Below are 19,572 nucleotides of genomic sequence, written 5' to 3'. Positions count from 1 at the left end.
AAAAAAAAGAGGCAGCATTTCAATTAGTAGAAAAGGTTAGACTGTTCCATAAATGGGACTTGGACGCTTCGGCTAGTATTTGGGAAAGAAAGTAAGTTATGTATTTATCTTATATTTAAGGTTCTATTCAAAAAGTAGATAAACATTTAAATATTTAAAATACTATATGTATTAGAAGAAAATATGGTTTGCTATCTTGGGGGTAGGGAAGATCTTTTAAACAGTTATAATACCAAAGACAAGAATCATATAGAAGTAACTAATAAATATGAAGTTTCTGTATGTCAGAAATACCATAAAATCAAAAATTAAAGGACTTTCTGGGCATGATGGAGTAAATGCTATTTGATTAGTCCTCCTACTATAACCAGAAAACTAGAAAAAAAACAAATGAAACAACTGTTTTCAGACACTGAGCAACAAATAGTATAAGACTGTGTGATCTCTGTGAGAAGGTACAATTGTCCCTGGCTTTCTGCTGAAGGCAAGCCAAAGACAGCAATCTTTCTGAGCTGTGGAGACGTGCCGGAGTCTGAGGAGGTTAAGACAGCTGGAAATAGCAAAGCATAACTGGAGAAGAGGGTGCTCCACAGAAAAATATCAAGATCTGCAAAGGTTCCCTTTAGTCTCTGGCTGAATAACTACTAAGCTGCACAGGCGTAGGATGAGACTCCAGGATGCCAGGCAAAGTCCTATAACCTGAACAACTATCAGAGCCCACAAAAGTTGGGGGTAGGGGAACATGTCTCAGTTTTTCTTTGTAAATTTATATCTAGATTGTGGAGTCCAACTCAGTCTTCTAAAACTTCGGGCTCTCAGGTTTCATGACACATGTTCTACCTATGTCCATCCCAAAGATGGCTTCTTACTGGAGTTGATTTTGGTTTTAAGAGCACTAGAGGAGAAACTCGCTATGAAATCTTTGGGAAAGGGAATCTCATCATGCCTAACTCAGTGTCACCTATTGGTTCAGACTATGCAGTTCATTTCAAATGAGATCAGGCACATTTAGGGTGGTACAGTCACAGACTATGCAGCTCATTTCAAATTTAACTAAATATTAAGTAGTAAGGCCTCTGCCAACTTTGTTAAGTCTGGCAAAAAGTTTGGGTTGTATTTTTCAGAAGGGATTTATCTGGATGACTCTCTCCTTTAACTGACACAGAATCTTGTGGTCCTTTTGGGACTGCTCAATAACTCCAACTACTTAAAAGTTGTGGGCTTCCTTGATTATTAATGTTCTTTTCAAATGCTATTTAAACATGAACAGAGGTTCCGAGATTGATCTAGTACTTACGTGGTAGCCAGAAGGCACAAGGGCTTAACTCTATAATTGGTGTACAGTTCATTGTCATCACTTAAGGACAACACTGATTCCTCTGATACATACTGCCTATGTCCAGAGGCGTTTTGTATGGAGTGTTACTTATATTCTGCTTTTTGCCTAATGACCCTAATCTTAGTGCTAAGTATTCTGGCTATATACAATATAGTTCATGGGCTAAATATGTGACTAATAAAGGGTAAGCCAATGAAGTCAGTGTAAAAGGTTATAGAAATATGCTCATATGCAGTATGATATTATGTGTGAAGGATCTGAATAGAATAATGTTAACCGATATACCATTCTACTAATTTAGACTAACTTTAATACCTAGTAGAGAATAAAAGTCCACATGGACTTTGTTACTATTTTTATTTTTTGTTTATTGAAACAGGGTCTCACTCTGACAACGAAGCTGGCACGCAGTGGCACACTCATGGCTTACTGCAGCCTTGAACTCCTGGGCTCAGCAATCCTCCGGCCTCAGTCTCCCAAGTAGCTGGGACTACAGGTGCACACCACCATGCCCAGCTAATTTTTAAATTTTTTTGTAGAGACAGGGTCTCTAGCCAGGGCTGGTCTTGAACTTCTGGCCTTAAGAGATCCTCCTGCCTTAATTTTCTTTTTCTTTTTTTTTTTTTTTCAGGCCCACACTGGCCGAATGCCTTGATTTTCATATCCTTAATTTCCCCCCAAAGCATTAGGATTACAGGAAAGTCACTGCACCCAGCTCAGACTTTGTTACTATTAATTAAAAACAGGGGTGGGATCATATTTGGCTGAAAGAACAAAGTTTTAAACAGATATTATTTCATGTATTATTACATGATAGTAGGAAATATTTTTTATGTGCCTTTAATTCCTCAATGTCTTTCTAGATGTCACCATTTCATATCACATGGCACTACTAACCCTTAGAGACCTATTCAGAAGTGTCCTATTCTCTCATCCACTGGTTAAGGATGGGGAAAAGTCAGCCTTCTAGGTTGTCCACTGCTACTACCAAGACATTATTTACTACTACTTGAGGAAAAAAAAAAATTCTCTCCTACTCTAAGGGCTGGGTTTTTTTTTTTTTTTTTTTTTTTTTTACTATGCCAGAGGTTGAAGACTAGGAGCCAGATTTGGCCTACAGATAGACGTTTTCATTTGGCCAATGGAGTTAAAAAATATTTAAACTACTTGCAAGTATGTAAAAAATTGAAAATGTCACATAAAAAGTCCAGATTTTCAGCTTCTCCTGAAAAATATCTAGCAACACTGGATACTCATTTTTTTTTAGGACAACCAAATACAAAAAAATTAGCCAGACGCAGAGGTGCATGCCTGTAATCCCAGCTACTCAGGAGTCTGAGGCAGGAGAATCACTTGAACCTGGGAGGTGAAGATGGCAACGCTGCACACCAGCCTGGGCGACAGATTTTTTTTTTTTGAGACAGAGTCTTGCTCTATCGCCCAGGCTGGGATGCAGTGGCACTATCTTGGCTTGCTGCAACGTCCGCCTCCCGGTTCAAGCAATTCTCATGCCTCAGCCTCCCAAGTAGCTGGGATTACAAGGTGCCCACTACCATGCTCAGCTAATTTTTGTATTTTTAGTACAGTCTGACAGGGTTTCACCATGTTGGCCAGGCTGGTCTCAAACTCCTGACCTCAGGTGATCTGCCCGCTTCAGCCTCCCAAAGTGCTGGGATTACAGGGGTGAGCCACCATACCAGGCCCAACTGCATTTATTTACTAGTGCAACAGAATACTCACTCATGTTTGTTATTTAATTTTTGTCTTCTGTGATTTGTCCATCTGCCCTCTGCTTACTTTCCTATTAGTTCTTCTGGGTTTCTCTTACTGTTTTACATAAGTTCCTTGTAAGTGTGCCCTATGTCCTAAGTCAGCCATCAGCAGGTCAAGTGCCTGTTAACACTCTTGCTTATCACTTGCTATACACAGTCTTTTTTAGACATCTGTGAGCTTACCAGCACTTCCACTGCCAGAATTCTGGATGATTAACTTTAGGTGTTTTCATGAAACAATAATGGATAACTGACCCAACAAGGGGCATTTCCACTCTCTAATTTCCAATGTATAATAATCAGAGCAGAGTAGATTCTTTCAACCCAAACCAGAATGAACAAAAATAGAAGTCTCATCTCCTTAAAGATGTATGCATGTTCTGGTTATTACATACGGTTCCCTGAACTTGCCCTGTTCTTTCATTCTTCTATGATATTAAACACTGTGTTCTCTGCTCAGAATGCCTACTTCTTCATCAGTCTTTCTGATTGTCCAGTCCTCCACCTTTTCTCTCCAATTCTCTGCCCCTTCCGACAAACTTAATAGCCGTACTACCTACTGCTAAAAATTACAGGATAAAAGTCTTATCATCATATGGATTCTCCGTTGAGACCGCAGTATGCTAGGCAATTCTCTCAAGTGCCCTTACCTCCGTCTTCTATTTGTTTAAGGAATTGTAAGAAATCATTTCCCTGCTTCATTCCTTCAGTGTTTTTCCATTTAGGATCAAGTACAAACTCAAGTATGGCACACCCAACCCTCTGATTTGACTCTTGCCTGCCTCCAGTCATTCACCAATATGTACGCTTTAACTGCAACCCCAACTCCTTGTTTCTTAAACCTATCGTGCAATTGCAGGCCTCTGTGCCTTTATATATTGCTGTTCTCTCCACCTAGAACATTTTCTCCTCCACATTCTTTGCCAAGTAAACACCATTGATCTTTCAGAACTCAGCTTAAGAAAACTCTCTTCTGGATGGGTGTGGTGGCTCATGCCTGGAATCCTAACACTTTGGGAGGTCAAGATGGGAGGATGGCTTGAGCTCTGGAGTTCCAGACCAGACTGGGCAACATAGTGAGACCCCCATCTCTGTTTGTAAAAAATGAAAAAGAAAACCCTCTTCCAGAAAGCTTCCTCTAATGCCACTTTTTTTTCCTTTTTGAGATGGGGTCTTGTGCCATGTTGCCCAAGCTGGTCTTGAACTCTTAAGCTCAAGTGATCTACCCATCTCAGTCGCCCAAAGTGCTAGGAGTACAGGCATGAGCCACCACGGCCAGACCCATTCGAATTTGGATATACTGTCCTGTGGCACTCTGTGCATGCTTATAGCAATAAAATGTTTTTCCTTTTCTGTTTCCCCAACTAAACTAAACTAATCTGGGGCAAAGACCATATCTAATTTTGTATTTGTAACATCTATCAGTGCCAGCACATATAATTACTCAAGGTTTGCTTAACAATGGAGTCATTCGAAACGGAATTATTATCCTCTGAAACACAGGCAGAAAGAATGAATTAAAAAAAAAAAAAAACTGAAGTATTAGCTCGTTTAAGAAGCCTTCCCTAACCCTCAGGTTAAGATATTCCTTGCTCTCACCTGATGCACTTTGTATATACTTCTATTACAGCCCTTGTTAAGCTGCATTTTACTTATTTACTTATAGAGACAGGGTCTCGCTGTCACCCAGGATATAGTGCAGGGGCATGACCATAGCTCACTGCAGTCCTGAACTCCTGAGTTCAAGCGATCCTCCTGCTTTAGCCTCCCAAGTAGCTAAGACTTCAGGCACTCACTACCACCTCCTAGCTAGTTTTTTATAAAGACGAGGTCTTGCTACGTGTGCTCAAGCTGGTCACAAACTCCTGGCCTCAAGCAGTCCTCCACTTCAGCCTACCAAAGTGTTGATATTATAAGCATGAGCCACTGTGCCTGGTTCCAAGCCGCATTTTAATTGTCTCTTTCCACCAACTGGATTATGAATGACTTGAGGACAGTGACTGTCTTTCCTATCGGTAGATTAAGCAGCTAGCACAGAGTCTGGCATATGTTATTAAATCAACTCATGTACTGAGGAAAATTGCATGTACCCAGGAAGCTCACCATAGTCTACAGCTACCCATTTCCATAAACTCCATCGAAGGGCCTGGGGCATAGTTAAGTTTTCACATCCCAGGAAAAAGCAGTGATGCCTCAGAGACCAAAGTAATATCCATTTGATTTTTATTCTCACCTCCTTTTTCTGTGCCTACCAAGATTTCAAAAGTAAGCATATATTACTTTTTCATCATTAAAGGCTAATGGCAATCTTTATACAACATACACACTAAAATATATGCTTTCTTTAAAACAAAACAAAACAAAACAAAACAAAAAGACTGGCCTGATGTGGTGGCTCATGCCTGTAATCCCAGTACTTTGGGAGGCCAAGGCAGGTGGATCACCTGGGGTCAGGAGTTTGAGACCAGCCTGGCCAATATAGTGAAATCCCATCTCTACTAAAAATATGTAAGTTAGCTGGGGGTGGTGGCGGGCACCTGTAATCCCAGCTACTCAGGAGGCTGAGGCAGGAGAATCGCTTGAACCCAGGAGGCGGTACTTGCAGTGAGCCAAGATTGTGCCATTACACTCCAGCTAGGGCGACAAGAATGAAACTCCATCTTAAAAAGACTAAGTCATTCAACTGATTCTGCTGTCACTGCTCAAGGCTTCTTTATGCACATACATTTTAATAACGCTGGCCAGGAGCGCTGGCCCACACCTGTAACCCCAGCATTTTGGGAAGCCTAGGTGGGAGGATTGCTTGAGCCCAGCCTGGGCAAAATAGCAAAACCCTGTCTCTACCACAGACACAAAAAAAGAGCTTGGTGCAGTGGCAGGTGGCTGGTTCAGTGAACTATGATCACATTCCAGCCCTGGCAACAGAGCAAGATCCTGTCTCAAAAAAAATCTTTTTAATAATGCTAACTAATGTTAGATGGATAGAAGATGAACAGATAGAAAGAAAAAAAAAAAAAAAAGAAATACTCACCATTATATTTAACACTGTTGGCCAGAATAAGGTTCACATCATCTAGAAAGCTCTCCCGACTCTGATACTTGTGTTTGGAGATATTCTGTGATGAAAATAATCAGGCACTCAGATACACACACACAGTCACTTGATTGTAAAAAAGCATTTAGACCAAATCACTCACTTACCTTACGTATGGTCTCTAAATCCATTGGACTGACAATCACTTTGTAATAATCTGGAACAAACTTCTTATTAACTGGGTGATGAAATGGCCAAGACTAGTAAATAGAAAGCATAGGAAATTAAATGGAAACCACTCTGAAGAATTTCTCTACCTTTGTTGGGTCACAACTATTCCTGAAAAAAAGCTATGGACTTTTTTCCCCAGAAAAACACAGTCATACACAATGTGTGTATATAATGTAAGGGGTTCATAGATTCCTTTAAGATTTCTATGCCATGAGAGGGTAAGAACACTTGCTCTATAGTCATAATCAACATTCCTTATTCCCTAGTCCCATCCCGAAGTTTTATAGCATTACACATGTAGAACACACTCCTATAGTGCAACAGTAAACTCATTTGAGAATTCCTGGGGAGGATCACTATAACAATAAAAAATCGAAATAAAAAGACAACCAACAGTCGCTAATTATCAAAGTATCATTTGCCTGGAAGCACCTCTAAATCAAAAGCCTTGCATTAGCAAGCATCCTCTCTCTACAGGGCTATTCAGGAGCATTCTTATACTGACTGTCAACAACAGGAAGCAGAAACCTCCCTACATCCAAAGATTCCTGGCCTCTTTGATTTCAATGATAACGTACGCTTAAAAAAAAAGATAACGTACAAATACAGCAAAAAGGTCAATATGTAAAATCGCACACCAGTCACAACTGACATAAACCACCCAGACTCCAAAATACATACATATGTAAACCCTGTACATCTTTCCTTCTCCCGCACCATCCTCACAATATTTAGCACAGAGACAGCTTACATCTGGGACTGCCATCATTTTCTGGGTGACAATGTTGTCCAGAATGAAAGAAAATGCCACCTGGTCATCATCGTCCAGCAAGGGGTTGATAGCTTTCTCTAAACGAGCTAATTTGTCTTCCTTCTGAAATTAAACAAAGCAAAGCCAAGACAGAGATTTCCCTCAGGTGTGATCACCATAGAAAAATTAAGGGTGATTTAAGGTTCAGCTAGCTATGTATTACCCTTGCCCCAAAAAGTGTAACTTTGAATTATCTACTGAATGACAACAAGTCAAGATAAATGATATTCCAGGCTGGGCACAGTGGCTCACACCTGTAATCCCAGCACTTTGGGAGGCCAAGGCAGGTGGATCACATGAGGCCAGGAGCTCAAGACCAGCCTGGCCAACATGGCAAAACCCCATCTCTACTAAAAATACAAAAAAAAACCCAAAAAACAAATTAGCTGGGCGTGGTGGCACATGCCTGTGGTCCCAGCTACTTGGGAGGCCGAGGCACAAAAATCACTTGAACCCCGGAGGCAGAGGTTACAGTGAGCGAAGATTGCACCACTGCACTCCAGCCCAGGTGACAGAGCAAGACCCTGTCACGAGAAAAACAACAACAAAAAGATATTCAAGGAAAAGGGTTAAAAAAGATGTGTCAACAACTTCTTTCGGTACTCTACATTCTATTCTTCTAGTTCTCCAAAATTTATACATACCTGAGTGTCAATATCATAGCTCGCAAACACACACACACACAGACACAAAACGTCTTTGGCAATTTAGGCTTTAAGGTCATGCTGTTTTTGTTATAAAACTATTGCTGAAAACACTAAACATTATTACTGATTAGTGACTTTTGTATAACGGTGACCTAATCCAATAAATTTATTTTAGACTCTAGTAGGAAAAAGTTTGTATTCCTATTGCTCCAAATCCTCATCAACACTTAGTATTGTCAGTCTTTTTAATTTTAGCCTTTCCAGTGGGTATGTAGTGATATCATGGTTTAAATTTGCATCTCCTCAACAATCAGTCAAGTTGAGAATCTTTTCATGTTTACTGGCTATTCTCTTTTGTTAAATGTCTACTTCTTCCTCCTTCCTAAAACACTGACCAATCTCTTAGGTACAGCTAACTTCCTGGAAAGTCACTTTCCTTTGTCCTTTCTAATGAGTTATGTAGGTGCTGGATCTTAATTCTAACTTAATTAATAGTCAAGATGTCCAGAACAAATAATTTTCTTCTATGGGCCCAGTCTTTTCATCTACAAAAGAGACTGGCCTATGAGTTCTAAAGTCCCTTCCAACTTTCACATATACTAAAGATCTGCTACTCCCACATATACTTTTCCTTCTGTTAAATTCCCTACTTCCCAAACCCTGATGATATCCCCCACCTTCAAATTCCACTGCCTTTCTCTCATTCTAAATGTCTTACCTCTTTGAGTTTTTCATCACAGAGATCCAGCATGGATTGAGAGATCTGAGTCAATGAGTGTTTTGGCCCTGTAGAGGAACAGTAAGAGATAAGACCATTAAAAATGGGAGGCAAGGCCGAGTGCAGTGGCTCACACCTATAATCCCAGCACTTTGGGAGGCCGAGGCAGGTGGATCACCTGAGGTCAGGAGTTCAAGACCAGCCTGGCCAACACGGTGAAACCCTGTCTCTACTAAAAATACAAAAAAATTACCCAGGAGTGGTGGCGAGTGCCTGTGATCCCAGCTACTCAGGAGACTGAGGCAGGAGAATCACTTGAACCTGGGAGGAGGTGGCTTCAGTGAGCCAAGATCATGCCCCGGCACTCCACATTCCAGCTTGAGCAACAGAGCAAGACTGGGTCTCAAAAAAAAAACAAAAGGGCGGGGAGAGGCAAGAGCTGCCAACACTTCTTTATCCTTTTAATGTGCTGACTTAAGAACCTAGTGTGTGTCAGGCAGCAGGCTAATTGATGGGTTAGACAGATATACCGGACTTAGGTCCATTTTTCAGTGCCTAAAACACAGCAGGTACACAATATGAATGAGTAATTTTAACTCTTTCCTTAATTTGTGTGTATATACACACAGTGGTACTACTGCTGCCTTTAATACCTTGAAAATGATACTATGGAAGGGCAACGATAATTTCTTTAAGAATGACTGAAGACACCAATGGAAGACTTGAAATTTTCCCACACTTAGCATATACAATTTGTGATTGAAATTTTACTGTGTAGAATTTAGTTTGTGGTGTTCTCATAACATCAGGTTAATCCAAAGCATGTGTTATTAAAGAATCTTCAACACTTATCCATATCAGAAGCTTCAGAAAATCCTTGAACTACCTGACCTATCTCCTATACTCTCTGCTTATAAATGCCCTAATTTAAGCTCATCATAAAGAAGCTAAAATATTTTCATCTAGCTAGTAATTCCAATTACTTCTTTTACATATCCTTTGCTAGACTGTATTCCTGTCTACCCTTTTGTGTTAGTGCTCCCCAGAGCCTAAAGCTCAGTTCTATTCTCAGTTACTAATTACTTAATTCAGCATTCACTTGTTTGTTCCTTTAACAGATGTTTAATGATTGTGTACAATGTGTTCAATGATGGCAATATAAGGAAAAATAAAACAGACTTCCTGCCTATGAGACTTACTAGTTTAGGCCAGGCACAGTGGCTCACGCCTGTAATCCCAACACTTTGTGAGACTGAGGCATGATGGCATGCACCTGTAGTCCCAACTACTCGGTAGGCTGAGACAGAAGGATTGCTTGAGCCCAGGAGGTGAAGACTGCAGTGAGCCAAGATTACGCCACTACACTCCAGCTTGGGTGATAGAGTGAGACCCCCATCTCAAAAAACAAAACAAAAAGAATAAAATATAGCTACTGGTCTACTCAAAGAAATGACTTGAAAATAAATTATTGTGGCCAGGAGTGGTGGCTCACGCTTGCAATCCCAGCACTTCGGGAGGCTGAGGCAGGCAGATTACTTGAGGCCAGGAGTTTGAGACCAGCCTGGCCAACATGGTGAAACCCTACCTCTATTAAAATTAAAAATTAGTACTTCATTCCTTTTTTCTTAGTATTAGTACTTCACTCCTGTTTTCTTTTCCTTCGAGACAGGGTCTCACTATGTTGTCCAGGATGGAGTGCAGTGGTGCAGTCATGGCTCACTGCAGCCTCACCCTCCCGGGCTCAAGGAATCCTCCCTCCTACCTTAGTGTCTCAAGTAGCTGGGACCACAGGCGCATGCCACCATGCCTGGCTAATTTTTATTTTTTATTTCGTAGAGACAGAGTCTCACTATATTGCCCAGGCTGGTCTCAAACTCCTGGGCTCGAGTGATCTTCCTGCCTTGGCCTCCCAAAGTGTTGGGATTATATAGGCATGAGCCATTGTGTATATTTCAATAAAGCTGCTTAAATAAAAGGTTATTTCTGAAATGTGGCCAGTGGATACAGCAATTAGAATGTAGCTAGTACTTCAGCCGAAGACAAGTACACGGGTGTGAGGCATAAATGGTAAGTGAAAAAGTGGAGAAGGGTATATTGAGCATGTTAGTTAAGAGTACAGGCTCCTTCTTAGAGAACCACAGGAAAAAAATAAACAAAATAAATAAAAATTTTAAAAAAAGAGTACAGGAGAATCGCTTGAACCCAAGCGGCGAAAGTTGTAGTGGGCCAAGATCGCACCACTGCACTCCTCCAGCCTGGGCGACAGAGTGAGACTCTGTCTCAAAAAAGAAAATCAGCCGGGCGTGGTGGCTCACGTCTGCAATCCCAACACTTTGGGAGACCAAGGTGGGAAGATCACCTGAGATCAGGAGTTCAAGACCAGCCTGGCCAACATGGCAAAACCTCATTTCTACTAAAAATACAAAAATTAGCTGGGCATGGTGGTGGGCACCTATAATCCCAGCTACTCAGAAGGCAGAGGCAGGAGAATCACTTGAACCCAGGAGGCAGAGATTGCAGTGAGCCAAGATCGTACCACTGCACTTCAGCCTGAGCAACACAGAGAGCCTACATCTCCAAAGAAAAAAAAAAAAAAGATCACAGATGTAGGTTAGAAATGCCCCTCAAGGTAAAGTCATCTTCCTTTTCTTTTTTCATACATGGGCAGGACGTGCAGATTTGCACGTAAACGTGTGCCATGGTGGTTTACTGCACACATCAACCCATCAGCTCATCTTTCTCATTAAACAAAAAAATTTTTAAGCTATTTAAACACTACAGACCTGTATGTTCACCTGGAAAATGAGGGTTATAAGAGTACTCATTTTAAAGATTTCTTATGGTGAAATTAAAAAAATGTGGCCGGACACAGTGGCTCACGTCCGTAATCCCAGCACTTTGGGAGGCCAAGGTGGGCAGATCACTTGAGCTCAGGAGTTTGAGACGAGCCTGGGCAACATGGTGAAACCAACAGTTTGGGAGGCCAAGGCAGGCAGACCACTTGAGGCCAGGAGTTCACGACCACCCTGGGCAACATGGCGAAACCCCATCTCTACCAAAAAAATACAAAAATTAAGCCGGGTGTGGTGGCTCATGCCTGTAATCCCAGCACTTTGGGAGGCCGAGGCAGGTGGATCACGAGGTCAAGAGATCGAGACCATCCTGGTCAACACGGTGAAACCCCGTCTCTACTAAAAATACAAAAAATTAGCTGGGCACGGTGGCGCGTGCCTGTAATCCCAGCTACTCCGGAGACTGAGGCAGGAGAATTGCCTGAACCCAGGAGGCGGAGGTTGCGGTGAGCCGAGATCGCGCCATTGCACTCCAGCCTGGGTAACAAGAGCGAAACTCCGTCTCAAAAAAAAAAAAAAAAAAAAATTAGCAGGGCACGGTGGCAACAGCCTTTAGTCCCAGCTACTCGGGAGACTACTGGGCAATAGGAGTGAAACCCTGTCTCACAAGGAAAAAAAAAAGACACACAAACAGATTACTTCTTCTTTTGTTTTCTCAGCTTTTGAGTGCCTCTAACATATTTGTAGATCAAATCAAAGATTCAGACACAGAGAATATGGTCACAAGTGCATACTCTACACAGGTTCCATCCACACTGAATGTCTCTCTCTTCTAACCTAGGCTCACCTCTTCCACTACTTTCCATGCAACTGTTTCATTGCAGTGGACAGACTCCAAATTCCCCAGAGGATATAAGAACTAAAAACAGTGGGAATAAAAGGAAGTGATATTTATTCAATGACTGAAAATGTATATTATCTGATTTTCATACCCACAAATGAATGCACAAATGCACTGTAGTCCTCTCAATCCAATCCAGTCTGAATTTAGGGCCAGTAAGGAATGAATAAGGATCTGAACAGTGACCTTTGCAGCCATGGGACATATGATTCTTACCATTGTAGGTTGCACTATTTTTCACAATTAGCTCCAGATGCTCTCTGAACTCTTCCCGAGATGGGTAGAGGCGTTTACGGACATTTTCACGAAGTGTCTGCAGGTCCATTGGCCGAGTGATGATTTTGTAGTAGTCCTTTACAACCTTTGCATTAACTGGAGTGTGGAAAGGATATGTCTGCAAACAAGAGCCAGAACCATACATCAGCAAAGAACACTTGCCAGAGCCAATTCCTGAAGACTCACACACCTTAACCTGGTCTATCAACTCTGAAAGGGATCTTTCTAGATGGAGCAGATCTGTTTCCTCTATTAAACTGCTTTAAAAAAAACAAAAAACTACATCCCTCAAAATTCGAGGTGCCTAGACCTATAGATTACTGCCCCCTACTGGAAATCACAGACAGAACAAAGGACCTTAACATCCATACTATAGATATCCAATGCAATGAACTCACATTTGGAAGATCTCTCATGTCATTGATGATGGACTCCAAGATGGATGATAGCGTCACCATAGGGTCTGTGTGGCGCCGATGGATGGACTTACGAGGTCTCTAAGGAGAAACAAGACATAAGAATGCCTCCTCAGACCAAAAAAAAAATCCATATTCTGTCTGGGCACAGTAGCTCACGCCTATAATCCCAGCACTTTGGGAGGCCAAGGCAGGCAGACCACTTGAGGCCAGGAGTTCAAGACCCTCCTGGGCAACACAGAGAAACCCCTTCTCCAAAAATTAGCCAGGTGTGGTGGCATGTGCCTGTAATCCGAGCTACTCAGGAGGCAGAGGTAGGAGGATCACTTGAACCTGGGAGGCAGAGGCTGCAGTGAGCCAAGATCACACCACTGCACTCCAGCCTGGGTGACAGAGCAAGACTCTGTCTCAAAACAAAAACAAAACCAAAAAAACCCCCACAAAATCAGTCAAGCACAGTGGCTCACGCCTGTAATTCCAGCACTTTGGGAGGCTAAGGCGAGTGGACTACCTGAGGTCAGGAGTTCGAGACCAGCATGGTCAATATGGCAAATCCTCATCTCTAATAAAAATACAAAAATTAGCCAGGCACAGTGGCTCATGTCTGTAACCCCAGCACTTTGGGAGGCAGAGGTGGGCGGATGACTTGAGGTCAGGAGTTCAAAAACAGCTTGGCCAACATGGTGAAACCCCGTCTTCAAAAAAACAAACAAAAAAAAATACAAAAATTAGCTGGGCATGGTAGTGTGTGCCTGTAATCCCAGCTGCAGAAGAATTGCTTGAACCTGGGAGATGGAGGCTGCAGTGAGCTGAGATCACGCCACTGCACTCCAGCCTGGGCAGAATAAGATTCCATCTCAAAAAAAAAAAATAAAATCCACATTCTCTAACTAGACAAACATGTTTTAGAAATCTTACAATAAGTGCTCGCTTCAGCAGCACATATACTAAAATTGGACCTATACAGAGAAGATTAGCATGGCCCCTGTGCAAGGATGACACGCAAATTCGTGAAGTGTAAAAAGAAAAAAAATTTAGAAAAAAAAAAAAAGAAGTCTTACAATGAACAGTACCCATAATTCTCAGGGCAAGGCAAATGGAGAATCTAAGGCTGTCAGAGCCATGGCATACACGGCCAGGGGAATCAATGAGAACCCACTTAATCAGAAGGAAGCAACGCCCAGACTCACATTCAAATAGTCACAATGAACAGTGGTTCCAACTCGCCGTTTTTTCTTTGGAGGAAGCTGCTGTTTAGGAAACTTGAGAACCAGAGATTTTCTTCGAACCTCATCCGCACTGCAATCAAAACACTTTTTCATAAGATGCAGCCCCGATTTCTAGTCCCCAGGAAAAAAAAGCAACTATAATACAAAAAGTCCAAGGTACCTAAGAACGAGCCTAGGGAGGAAAACACCAAACCAAAGGCCAGACATCCACCTTCTAAGGCTCAGATCAGGCAAGCCCTCATAGGCTCTCCAAATTAATAACTTGACCTCAGTTTCCTATTAGGAAGATAAGGAAACCAGGCTAAAGAATTTTAAGAATCGAGTTCCAACATTCTATCTTTTTTTTTTTTTTTGAAATGCAGTTTCACTCGTTACCCAGGATGGAGTGCAATGGCGCAATCTCAGCTCACTGCAAATTCCACCTCCCAGGTTCAAGTGATTCTCCTGCCTCAGCCTCCCAAGTAACTGAGATTACAGGTGCCTGCCACCACACCTGGCTAATTTTTGTATTTTTAGTAGAGACGGGGTTTCACCATGTTGATCAGGCTGGTCTCAAAATCCTGAGCTCAGATGATCCACCCGCCTTGGCCTCCCAAAGTGCTGGGATTACAGGTGTGAGCCACCATGCCCAGCCCCAAGATTCTATCTTAAAGGTTAAAAGGCTAGTACACCTAACTCATTCAGAATGGAAACAAGAAATTAAAAACTGGTTTGAAAAAAAACAAAACAAACTAGTTTGGGCTTCCCTCAATCATTAAAGAGTATTCACCTTCTTCTCTTACCCTATAAGGGATCAAGGTATCACATTTTCCTCTTCTTCATTTTTTAAATTTTAAAACTGTTTTTTTAGTAATACAAACAGGGTCTCACTATATTGCCTAGGCTGGTCTCAAACTCGAGCTCAAGTGATCCTCCCACCTCAGCCTCTCAAAGTGCTGGGATTATAAGCATGAGCCACCATGCCCAGCCTATCTTCCTCTTTTAATGTGCTTCAGAAAACAATGACTAGTACAGATATTAATAATTAAATCAACAAGGATGGGGGCTGGGTGTGGTGGCTCATGTCTGTAATTTCAGCAAAACTGAATACAAATAGAAATAAATGACTCTAACTGTATCAAATTGATTTCTTAAATTACACACAAAAACAGAATTGATTCAGTATGTTTCAGATATCATATTCTAACTATACCACAGTGATATATATATAGTCTAAGAAAAACTACGAAAAACATCTTGAACCTACTTCATAGGTTTGTTGTTGGTCATGGTATTATTATGGTAATTCTGAAACTATTTTGTACATAAAGTAGGACAGAGCAAATTTCTCAATAAATACATTGATTTCGAAGTAATTCTATAGAGAAACTAAGTTATTTCTTGAGACTGGATATAAATATGAAATGAGGGAAGATGAGAAAAAAAATCTATAGATACAACCTAAATTGGAGGTAACAGTATAAAGTTGTGATTTAAAATATATGTATATGGGCCAGGGGAGGTGACTCTTACCTATAATCGCAGCACTCTGGGAGGCCGAGGCAGGGGATCACCTGAGGTTGGGAGTTTGAGACCACCCTGACCAACATGGGAGAAACCCCCATCTCTACTAAAAATACAAAATTAGCCAGGCATAGTGGCGCATGCCTGTAATCCCAGCTACTCTGGAGGCTGAGGCAGGAGAATCACTTGAACTCGGGAGGCGGAGGTTGCGGTGAGCCACAGTCACACCATTGCACTCCAGCCTGGGCAACAAGAGTAAAACTCCGTATCAAAAAAAAATAAAAGTGTATGTGTGGGGGAGGGTGTGGGGTGTGTGTGTGTGTGTGTGTGTGTGTGTGTGTGTTTCCCAGTTCTGTCCAAAAAAGAGTCCTGAAGCAAAGACATCTCAATGGTAATGAGCATATCTAACACCTAGATCTTGGTTTCTAAATAGCATTCCCCAATAAAAGGAACCTGAGGGGCACAGTGGCTCACGTCTGTAATCCCAGCACTTTGGGAGGCTGAGGCAGGCAGATCACTTGAGGTCAGGAGTTCAAGATCAGCCTGGCCACCATGGTGAAACCTCATCTCTATTAAAAATACAAACATTAGCTGGGCAAGCTGGTTACTTGGGAGGCTGAGGCAGAATTGCTTGAACCTGGGAGGCAGGGGTTACAGTGAGCTGAGATTGTGCCATATTCTAGCCTGGGCGACAGAATGAGACTCCATCTCAAAAAGAAAAAGGAACCTGGGCTCTTGGAGAAATGGCTGACTATAGGTATAGGACAAGAAAAGATCAAAGAGAGCCTTTAGCATCTTGTGCCAGAAGGCTGGGCACGGTGCCTCAGGCCTGTAATCCCAGCACTTTCGGAGGCCGAGGCAGGCAGATCACCTGAGGTCAGGAGTTTGAGACCAGCCTAGCCAATATGGTAAAACCCCATCTCAACTAAAAATACAAAAATTAGTCAGGTGTGGTGGTACATGTCTGAAATCCCAGCTACTTGGGAGGCTGAGGCAGGAGAATCGCTTGAACCCAGGAGGTGGAGGTTGTGGTGAACTGAGATTGCGCCACTGAACTGCAGTCTGGGGAACAGGGCAAGACTCCGTCTCGAGAGAGGGGAAAAAACAAAAAATCTTGTGCCAGAAAGCAAAAAGTTCTCAAATATTTACAAGGTCATTAAAAAAAAACACAGAGAGATCCAAGATGGCCGATTACTAGCAGCTGAGGATTGTAGCTCCCAGTGAAAGCGCAGAGAACGACAGGATGCCACACTTTCAGACGAATTTTTGTTGCTCACAGACTAGGAGATTCCCAGTGGAGGAGCCCCACGGGTCACCAGCACAACTCTTGTGGCCGGCGCGGCGATTCTCGGTGTAGAGTAAACAGGACTGGGTCCCCTTTTGCTCGACGTTTGGAGCTCCAGGAAGGCAGAGTCGCCCATTCAGCTGACTGAAAAAGGGACTCAAGAGGGAAGCCAGACTGGAGATTCCCAGGCAGAAAAGCACCAAGAATCAACGCTGCCGTTTTAGCTGGCGCAGTGGGTTGCTCAGATTTCGGCGCTGGGAATCAATAAGTTGGACATCCTCTCAGAGACCTAATTTGAAAGTCGGTAATTACAAAGACGACAGGTGGATAAATTTACAATGATGGGAAGAAACCAGCGTAAAAAGGCTGAGAATACCCAAAATCAGAATGCCTCTCCCTCTACAGGGGATCACAGTTCCTCATTAACAAGGGAACAAGGCCTGATGGAGAATGAGTGCGTTCCATTAACAGAATCAGGCTTCAAAATGTGGATAATAAGAAACTTTGGTGAGTTAAAAGAACACGTTCCAGTCCAATGCAAAGAAACTAAGAACGTTGAAAAAAGGTTTGATGAAATCCTAACGAGAATAGACAATTTAGAGAGGAATATAAGTGAATTAATGGAACTGAAGAATACAATAGGAAAACTCAGCGAAGTATGCACAGGTTTTAACAGTTGAATTGATCAAGCAGAAGAAAGGATATCAGAGGTTGAAGACCAACTTAATGAAATGAAACGAGAAGACAAGATTAGAGAAGAAAGAGTAAAAAGGAATGAGCAAAGTCTCCAAAAAATATGGGACTATGTGAAAAGACCTAATTTACGATTGATAGGTGTACCTGAATGTCATGAAGAGAATGAATCCAAGCTGGAAAATATTCTTCAGGATATTATTCAGGAAAACTTTCCTAACCTAGTAAGGCAGGACAATACTCAACTCCAGGTAATACAGAGAACACCACAAAGATATTCCTCAAGTAGGGCAACTCCAAGACACATAATCGTTAGATTCATCAGGGTTGAAATAAAGGAGAAAATTCTAAGGGCAGCTAGAGAGAAAGGTCAGGTTACTCATAAAGGGAAGCCTATCAGACTCACAGAAGATCTCTCAGCAGAAACTCTACAAACTAGAAGAGAGTAGGGGTCAATATTCAATATCCTCAAAGAAGCAACAACCAGTATCAGTCATCCCAAAAACTTACCAAAAGGTAAAGAGTATCTCCATAATGAAGAATCTATATTAACTAAAGGGTAAAATAGCCCGCTAGCATTAAATGACAATATTAAACACACAAATATCAATATTAATCCTAAATTTAAATGGATTAAACATCCCAATCAAAGACATAGACAGGCAAATTGAATAAAAAGTCAAAACCCATCGGTACACTGTATCCAGATCCATCACACAAGCAAGGACACACAAAGACTCAAAACAAAGGGCTGGAGGAAGATTCACCAATCAAATGGAGAGCAAAAAAAAACAGGAGTTGTAACTTTTGTCTCTGACAAAACAGACTTTAATAGTAACAAAGACTAAAAGAAACAAAGAAGTACCTAACGGTAAAAGGATCAATGCAGTAACAGGAGTCAATGATCATAAATATGTATGCACCCAATATAGGAGCACCCAGCTACATAAGACAAGTTCTTAATGACTTATAAAGAGACTTGGACTCCCGCACAATAATAGCGGGAGACGTTGACACCACATTGTTAATATTCGATGGATCAACGAGATAGAAAATTAACAGGGACATCTATGATTTGAACTCAGACCTGGAACAAGTAAACTCAGTGAACATTTATAGAATTTTCCACCCCAGGTCGACAGAACATACATTTCTTTTAGTATCACATTACACCTATTTTGAAAGTGACTACATAATTGGAAGTAAATCACTCTTCAGCATTTGCATAGCATTTCACAGATTTAAATGAAATATTGGTTGGCTGTTTGTTTGTTATTTTCTTCCCTTATTCCTTCCTGTCTCCGCTGTTAAGCACAATTATCGGCATAAAAGAGGTTTTTAATACCTGTTTTTAGATTGTATTCCAGCCTGGGCAATAGAGCAAGACTCTTGTTCTCTCTCCCCCTTTCTCTCTCTCTTTTTTTACATAAAAAATAAGCTCTATTCCACTTCTTCACTGACATTCTGATCACTTCTTTCTTCAAAGCCTTAGCTTTTCTGACTCATCTCTTTGGATCTTATCTACTTCTACTCCAAAAAAAAAAAAAAAACACACACACAGGATCTGGCTTGAGGGAGTCAAATTTGGGACACTATGTGAGCATCAAAATTCATTATGTGAAGAATTATACAACACTGAATTTACAAAGGTAACAATTTCAGAATCCATGGTAATACTTAAAAAGGGAGAGTAGAAAGCTCTTTTTTAGAGAAAAATGTTAGCCAATGTAGAAGAAGTGCTAGAAGTAGAAAAATTACCATTTTGGAACCCCCACTGAAATAACTGAATAAGGCAATGGTCATCAACCGATGCTGAAACTATTCAAAGATGGTCAGGCAACAGGATATTCACCAACATGTTAATTACAATGAAAAAGCACACTTTATTATAGGATCTGACAATTACCACTTTAACAAGACGATCA

The 19,572-nt window shown here is 41.5% G+C and overlaps 1 protein-coding gene and 1 non-coding gene across 11 annotated transcripts in view; one reads left to right on the top strand and one right to left on the bottom strand.

Annotated features, from left to right (window-relative positions):
• The window catches only part of LOC105713889 (transcription initiation factor TFIID subunit 1-like), an 89,336-nt gene that overhangs the window by 34,365 nt on the left and 35,399 nt on the right, over nucleotides 1-19,572 (bottom strand). For all 10 annotated transcript variants that reach the window (XR_010340584.1, XM_064370973.1, XM_064370966.1 and 7 more), the window contains exons 26-32: nucleotides 14,128-14,236; nucleotides 12,920-13,018; nucleotides 12,462-12,639; nucleotides 8,553-8,620; nucleotides 7,128-7,250; nucleotides 6,313-6,405; nucleotides 6,143-6,227 (exon numbers count right to left, since the gene is read on the bottom strand). Coding sequence is in view for 9 of the 10 variants with exons in the window: in XM_064370973.1 (XP_064227043.1) it covers nucleotides 6,143-6,227; nucleotides 6,313-6,405; nucleotides 7,128-7,250; nucleotides 8,553-8,620; nucleotides 12,462-12,639; nucleotides 12,920-13,018; nucleotides 14,128-14,236 (755 nt within the window). In the remaining variant the exon portion in view is untranslated. The remainder of the gene's footprint in view (nucleotides 1-6,142; nucleotides 6,228-6,312; nucleotides 6,406-7,127; nucleotides 7,251-8,552; nucleotides 8,621-12,461; nucleotides 12,640-12,919; nucleotides 13,019-14,127; nucleotides 14,237-19,572) is intronic.
• LOC135272560 (U6 spliceosomal RNA) lies at nucleotides 13,861-13,967 on the top strand. The gene has a single exon (XR_010340585.1). It is a non-coding gene; the product is annotated as a U6 spliceosomal RNA (small nuclear RNA).

This window comes from Aotus nancymaae, unplaced genomic scaffold (genome assembly GCF_030222135.1).
Source record: "Aotus nancymaae isolate 86718 unplaced genomic scaffold, 86718_ANA_hifiasm-v0.15.2.pri h1tg000111l, whole genome shotgun sequence".
In the NCBI taxonomy this organism is placed as follows: domain Eukaryota; kingdom Metazoa; phylum Chordata; class Mammalia; order Primates; family Aotidae; genus Aotus; species Aotus nancymaae.
Note: the sequence above shows the minus strand (reverse complement) of the source record. Positions and strands in the feature narration are given on the sequence as shown.